Source organism: Coregonus clupeaformis, unplaced genomic scaffold (genome assembly GCF_020615455.1).
Source record: "Coregonus clupeaformis isolate EN_2021a unplaced genomic scaffold, ASM2061545v1 scaf0057, whole genome shotgun sequence".
Taxonomy (NCBI): Eukaryota; Metazoa; Chordata; class Actinopteri; order Salmoniformes; family Salmonidae; genus Coregonus; species Coregonus clupeaformis.
The window spans coordinates 341,480-349,296 of NW_025533512.1; the positions used below are offsets into that span (position 1 = coordinate 341,480).

The 7,817-nt window shown below is 43.3% G+C and overlaps 1 protein-coding gene across 1 annotated transcript in view; it reads right to left on the reverse strand.

The window, feature by feature from the left end:
* The window catches only part of LOC121569063 (collagen alpha-1(XI) chain), a 97,456-nt gene extending 90,658 nt beyond the window's left edge, over positions 1-6,798 (reverse strand). Inside the window, exon 1 of the mRNA XM_041879682.2 lies at positions 6,527-6,798. Within this exon, the coding sequence (XP_041735616.2) occupies positions 6,527-6,611 (85 nt within the window). The 5' untranslated portion in view covers positions 6,612-6,798. The remainder of the gene's footprint in view (positions 1-6,526) is intronic.
* Between the last annotated feature and the right edge of the window lie 1,019 nt (positions 6,799-7,817).

The window sequence follows — 7,817 nt, forward strand, 5'->3', positions numbered from 1 at the left end:
CTGCCAGTCCGGACAGACGAATCTGGGTTTGGCGGATGCCAGGAGAACGCTACCTGCCCCAATGCATAATGCCAACTGTAAAGTTTGGTGGATGAGGAGTAATGGTCTGGGGCTGTTTTTCATGGTTCGGGCTAGGCCCCTTAGTTCCAGTGAAGGGAAATCTTAACGCTACAGCATACAATTACATTCTAGATGATTCTGTGCTTCCAACTTCGTGGCAACAGTTTGGGGAAGGCCCTTTTCTGTTTCAACATGACAATGCCCCCGTGCACAAAGCGAGGTCCATACAGAAATGGTTTGTCAAGATCGGTGTGGAAGAACTTGACTGGCCTGCACAGAGCCCTGACCTGAACCCCATCGAACACCTTTGGGATTAATTGGAACGCAGACTGTGAGCCAGGCCTAATCGCTCAACATCAGTGCCCGACCTCACTAATGTTCTTGTGACTGAATGGAAGTCCAGGCAGCAATGTTCCAACATCTAGTGGAATTCCTTCCCAGAAGAGTGGAGGCTGTTATAGCAGCAAAGGGGGAACCAACTCCATATTAATGCCCAGGATTTTGGAATGATATGTTCGATGAAACATACTTTTGGTCATGTAGTGTATATAATGTAGAGTTTACTTTTAAAGATAACATATTCACTTAGACACTTGGTGAAGGCTACAGGACTGAAAGCTATTGAATACAACAACCATGTCCGGTCGCTAACAAATACAGACATTGGTGGTAACTACAATTCATCAAAAGGTAAGGCACACTGGAAAATATGCAAATAAGGTAGAATCAATTCTCAAGGTGAATTGTATGTTCACTTAACCTAAAATTCTAAGTTGAGTGAACCTATAATTCAACTTGAGAATGTATGTTGGTTCAGCTCATGTTGAGCAAACACAATCCTATTGCAGCTGGTTGACATACAATTGTACATTGAATCAACTTCAAATGCTATTGTGTTGAGCAAACTCAACATCTTTTTTTTACAGTGCAGAAACAAACTTGGCTGAGAATGTTTCCCAGAGCATCACACCCTGCGGTGAGGAGAAATTTCCAGTTGCATTGGGTGTAATGTGGGATCTTTTGGGATATGCATTAGAGTTCAAATAGTATTTGTTTTCTTTCAAATACTTTGAGCGTTTGATTGGGCCTACCTGCAGTGCCAGATGGACAGGCCAGGGTCTGCACTTTTGGGACTATTCCACTGATTCAATTGCACCAAGTAGTTGACAGAAAACACATTTGAATCCAGATCTGATTTGGTGTTCTGTGTGATGTTTTGAGATATGCAGATCGCTCTGCCTTTATCTGCATATTACGCACATGTTTCCGGATGTTTAAAGAACTGCACATGTCAGCCATATGTAAGTCAAGTCTTTGTATATGGACACAGGCCTTCATAATCCTACATAATCCTTTCATCCTTTGCTTCATCCTTTTAACATGTCATGTTGCATTGAAAGTCCTCAGTGATGTTTCTGCATAAAAGTTGGTGATTGGTAATAAGTGAATACAGATTGATGGGCAGTAAAAGTGAAGAAACGAGGGTCAGGAGAAAGTGTCTAGAACAGCACTGACAGCATCTCTCAGAACCTCCAAGAGGGGCTAGAATTAAATCAAACGACCCTAAGACTGACCTCTGACCTCTGTAGGTCATGGGTCACTGTGGTGTGGACAGCAGAGGTGCTGAGATGAGGAGAAGAGAGGGGAGGGGGAACAAGAGAACAGGGGCACACCAGAAACATGCTCCCACACCACCACACACACTCATGTCCACATTCATCCACATTAAACCATATTCTACATGTTAGTTTGATTGAGCACTCATAGGCCTACTCACACACATAGGCCTACTCACACACATAGGCCTATAGCTGAACACACACACACCCAGTCAAACGAATAAACAACCAAAAAGAGCACATACACACACAGTACACACAAAAACACACTTTGTAACAAAATAAAACCATAATAACACACAACCCACGCCATAAAATCAGGATAATACTATAAAAATTGCGGTTTGTTGTCCGCCTCTCAGTGTATGTCGACTGCTCAATCTGCTGCTCTGTCCTTGTCTGTCCATCTGTCTGTCTATCATCGGTCTGTCTGTGAAACCCACTCTTTACTCACTTTCAAACAGAGAAGGAGAGATAGGCTAGAACCGCGGAACGGAGAATCAGATATGTCCACCATCAAGCGGACGGGTCTTGTTAAAAGGTTTACATGGAGAGACAGAGAAATGTGTTGTGCTGGAAGAATTCTTCATGTTGATTGGGCTGTGGGGCTGGGGCTAGCACTGGGTCTGCTTTGAGTTATCACTGGGGCGCTTGGGAGCCATTCAAACCGTTGGTTGTGTGGGAGACTGACGTGGAATCCTCCGCCTGCTGCTGCTATGCTGCTGAACCCTAGCTCTCCTCTCTCCTACATGCTCCAACACACACACACAATACACACACACACTCCTCCATGCTCCAACAGCTCAGGAACACGGACATAACATGTGTGAGCCTGACAGATCTGAGCATGTCGGTTCTTTCACTGATATGCATTCAGTCCATACTGTACTGTACAGTACAAGCCCACTTATAATAACAGTCTCCTTCAGGCCAACTTTGTCTCTACATTACCCCTTCGCATATTCGTAACAGTGATTACTCTGTGAGTAGTGAATGTGGGTCAGTAGCTAATCTCAGTGGCAAGGCTTATGGTCAGTGTGTGTGTGTGTGTGAATGTGTGTGTAGAGGAGTGTGTGTGTGGAGAGTGTGTGTTGTCGGGACAGATTTGAGTTTGGTTCCACATCTCCCTTCCTCACACGTCATCCTGACATTCTTCTAGCTCCACAGTTTGTTCTGCTGGTGTTTGCTCACTGCATGAGATGAGGGCCAGATTGACCTACTGCTGCTGCTGGCCCCATAGAGGAAACACCTGCCCCGGGGCTCACACCCCCTCTCTGTCCACTGTCCACTGTACACACACACTCACACGGAGAGACACTCGCATACACGCACACACGCACACACACACACACACGCACACACAGACCACACACACAAATACAAAAGATTCCAGTCAATTCTTACAGTCATTCACTCTCTCAAATATCAAAACATTGAGGTATCATGTTGTGCAATCCCAGAGCTCCGGCAACCAAAACATACCACTTTCTTCCTTCACAAACATGCTACATGCATTGTACATGTGTACTTGTACAGCACAGGTGGTTGGTGGCACCTTAATTGGGGAGGATGGGTTCGTGGTAATGGCTGGAGCGGAGTAGGTGGAATAGTATCAAATACATCAAATGCATGATTTCCATGTGTTTGATGCCATTCCATTTACTCCGTTCCAGCCATTATTATGAGCCGTCCTCCCCACAGCAGCCTCCGCTGTTGTACAGGCAGTTTCTCTTTGTTCACTCCACTCAGATGTTGATGATAACTTGATGCATTTCTTGCTATTGTAAAGCTGACTTACTGTGGTTCACGTTGCATTATACCCTGCTAAAGTTTACTACCTGGTATCAGCGCTTATTGTAATGGACACTGACTGGACCGTTTGAAGAGGACGTTGTATCCAAGTGAAAACAGCCAGGCCATCAGTATAATTTGACTTGTATATTGTTAAGATAAGACTGCAGATAGTTTTGGTCAGATAGCTAACTAACTGTCAAGATTCCCTAGGAGGTTAACATATGATATATGGCTCTGAAAAGGCTTAACCTGGAATAAAGGCCTGTATTACAGGCTGGGGGACACCACAGAGAGAGAGGACTGTTCATATGGGTCTCTTTGTGTCACCATTCTTCTAAGAGAGGCATGAGCTGTCTGATGCTCTGAAACATTGAGACCCGTAGCTGAGCTGGGGGAGGAGTGCTTCTTCTTGTTCTGTTTCTGGAAGCCAGATGTTTATCGCTTAGTATAGATTTGAGACAGGCGCCATGAGATGTTTGATATTATTTACACATATTGGATGTCAGGGGATTCCTATTCCTAACAGTTTTGCAGACAAAGGCTAAATGGCATCCAAAATCCACACCAACAGACCAGGGGAGACATCTTGTTTCAGGTGAAGATAATAACAAGCACTTCAGCATCTTTTCATGTTTCAATTCTTTCCATTAGGAACATGATTCTTGTGACAGCGGATGCCAGTAGCACTAACCGGCATCAAACTTTCCGCTCCTCTTTTTAGTTTATTTCTAAAATGGTCCTCTTTTTTCATTGGTTTCTATTTTCCAAGGCTCATTTGTAGCGTGATCAAAGAGGAACATGACTTGTCCTCTCTTCTAGGAGTCTGGTGCAGGATCAGCAAGGCGGCTGGATCAAATAGGATTCAGAGAGGGGGCTGCACGCGTGAATTCCCCTCTGTCATACTGCCAGGATGGGGAAGGCAGGGGGAGGCAGGGGGGGACACAGGGAGGGGACACAGGAAGGGAGGAGAATGTATATGAGGAGATGCAGCATATGAAATCAAAACAAACCCCCTCTTTCCGGTGTCTTTGAACAGCATAAGAAAAAGAAGAGAAAAGAAAAGAAAGGAGAGATTGAAAAACTGTGAAGGAACAGAGGAACAGAGGAGTCACAAACTGTGGACGTGTGCAAGAATGTCTCTCTTCCTGTCGTCAAACATGACTACGAAGTACAGTCATGATGCTCTCACATGCAGTGCACACACAGAGCACATGTGAAAACATTCTCCCACTCATCCTGCCCCAGTCCATACATTATCAAACATCATCACTTATCCTGTACTGTCATATCAGCACAGCAGAGCAACACCATACAATTCCCCAAAGATCCAACACATTCAAGCCACCATAATATTCTCTGACTCACTCTACCACCTCTCATTACAGACACCAAAACGAACAACAGGGTCTCAAATAAGTAAGCCTTTGACGGTAAAGTCTAGCCTCTATAATGGAGCACCTGCAAGGAAACAGTTAAATGCTGCGGGTCTAAGATACTCAAAACACTACCAGAGGGCATAGCTATATTGCTGCTCATAGCAGGCCTAATAGCCCCAGTGTGGTGGGGTACGGGCAGACATCTAGTTGAGTTCAGACTCTCAGTTCAAACTGTCATCTGAAGTTTTTATTGGTAGTATTATATAATGGCTTCATACCTGCAGTGGCAGGTGAGCATGCCCATAAGCCTGTGACCAGGCCAAAAACATAGAAAGGCCTCACCATATCTTTGTTTATGTAGGTAGTACATGGAGGCATGTTGTAATGGCTCCAGAACTAAACGCAACAGAAAGCAGCTCCTTCCAATCAGGGTGTGCATACACTAATTTTGCAGCTGGTCAAAACCCAAGACACAAATTCTCGATAATACCTTATTTCCTCCATAGTATCTAATCCTATTAAAATCTGATATATTAATGAGCTGGATCTAGAATATCAAAGGAATAAAGTTAGACATAAAGGTTAATAGGGAAACTGAAATGCTCCATCTCCATCTTATCATACCAATTACACAATAACAACACTGTCATAAAGAAAGCAAAATGTGTTATAAATGAATAAATTATTAGCAAATGGCTCTAAGACAGGTTTTTATGATGAATAGTCATACCAAGCTCCTTTTCGTGAAGCCTATGTGAGCACCTTTTAAACAGCTCCATGCCAGGTATTTTAATCTACTAAGGTCCGTCAGTGTTCTGCCATTCACCTCCATCTCAAACCAACATTAAACCGTTTCACAGCAAACCGACACTGGTCTCGAGCAAACTCAAACATGACATCAGAGTGTTCCAGGGATAATCGCTTCCCCCCTCACTCACAGAGAAAGCCGAGCCCAATATCCAAATTGATGAAGCATACAAGAATGGACATGGGTTAGAGGACACATTAATATTCAAACACAAAACGATGCTAAATTAGTATGATTAACATGCAATGAGAGAAATTGGACAAACTGAGGGAACCATCCATCACACACACCACCAATGCGCAGTGACGCAAATAATAGACTATACATTATGAATAATGCTTGATTTATAAAACCTATACTTCTTGATTTATAAAATTATGTTTTACATTTTTAAAAAAATACTTTAAAATGCCAAAATACAGCGAGGGGAGGAGTTAAATGTTGCATTATTTTAAGTGGTTTAACAAAGCATTAAATACTGCTTTCGAGATTAATCCCGAGCCGGAGCAACCCAGCGAACAAATTAAATCCAGCATCGCCAAATATCCAATGAGATCAGACGGAGCCTTTCATAATTTCATTATTATTAATAATAATAATATAATAATTATTATGCAGCTAGCAAAATATTACCGAGTGCGAAGTTGCGAACAAATTCATACCTTATAAAGTTTTGTTTGGTGTCTGTTGAAGTGTCCAGAACTTTGTATAAAGAAATGGGGTAGCAAGTGCAAGACAACCGAACATGAACTTCTGTAGCCTATTATCAACAAAGAAAATGAATAAAAGGATCCACTATCCTTGTCAATCCATACAATTAAACGATCACTTTTTATTTATTAGCAGGTGTATTCCAACAGATACTTTACCAGCTTGTGCCGTAGTTGCGTGGAGCATTATAACAAGAAATAGCGGTATTCTCCTGCACGCCGCGGTCCTCTTTAAACGGTCCATCTTTCAGAGCAGAGACCCCCTTGCATCCGCCACAGAACTTTATAATACAAAACTAGATGATAAGGAGCTACGTAGCCATGCGTAGTGGAGGGAAAGAAACCAGGGCCGCGCTCGAGCAGTGCGCATTCGCTCTGCAGTTTCGCTTGCTTAGTTTTTTTGGAGCATCCTCTCCTCTCTTCACTCTGTCCCTCATTCAATTTCTCCCATCTCACCCTCACTCTCTCTCGCTCCCCTCCCTCCTCCTTCTTTCCCTCCCATGGGACGGTGTCTCGCGACTCTGTGGGGAAAGGATGAAAAGGTCTACTGCTGGTAATTTGCTATGTCGCTCCTGTATTACTGATGATCAGTGATCCTGTTAGACTCAGCACTTCCTTTCACCGCTACTGCTCAGTGTTACTTATCATGCTGCAAGATCTTACAAACTTTCTGTCTGTTACTGGGCCTGGGGGTCCGCAGAGTTACTGCAGGGTGTCCGAGTAAATATACAGTATATATATATATTTTTTTTTTAAAGCACACGCAAGTACCAGTTGTGGCAAGTACCACTGGCTGCTGGTAAGCTTTCTTGACTTGGTCATCAATTTTTGCCAACACATGGATAACCTTTGTTAAACCAGCTAAACAGCTGCTATCTACCTATTCATTTTAAAATGTAGATTTTTCCTTGTCATTATCATTCACCTGATGATATTGTTGCATGATAGGGGTTCCTTGGTCGCCGGTTTGCCTGGGCGGCAGTCACTGGGCAAGAAAAGTTTGAAGACCCCTGTGTTACTGGGTATCAATTTGCTCAATTGTCAAACCTGTGGATTATTCAGCAGGCTGAGGCCAGGTTTTAGTGTAGGCCTATAACAAAACTGTTGTAATTGTATGATGATGGTGATTAATTTTGATGTTCATCAGCAAAAGAGACAAATCCATTATGATTATGATGTTGAAATGAACTTTCTAAATGTGTACAATCGTACACCATACACCAATGTATAGCCATAAACGTCCTCATACACCAAAACGTGTTTTTGTCAGCAGGTTAGAGCCTTGGCTCACACAACACAGCCGGAGGACGCATCCATCCAAGCTTTGAACTTCACAGCAATAAATCAAAGAGGGGGAATGAGTCACAGCTCAACACCCCTGGCCAGTTCATGGAGTACGATCCCAGGTTGACTCTAGAACAGGGGAGGTTATCTCTCCCATCAGCCATCA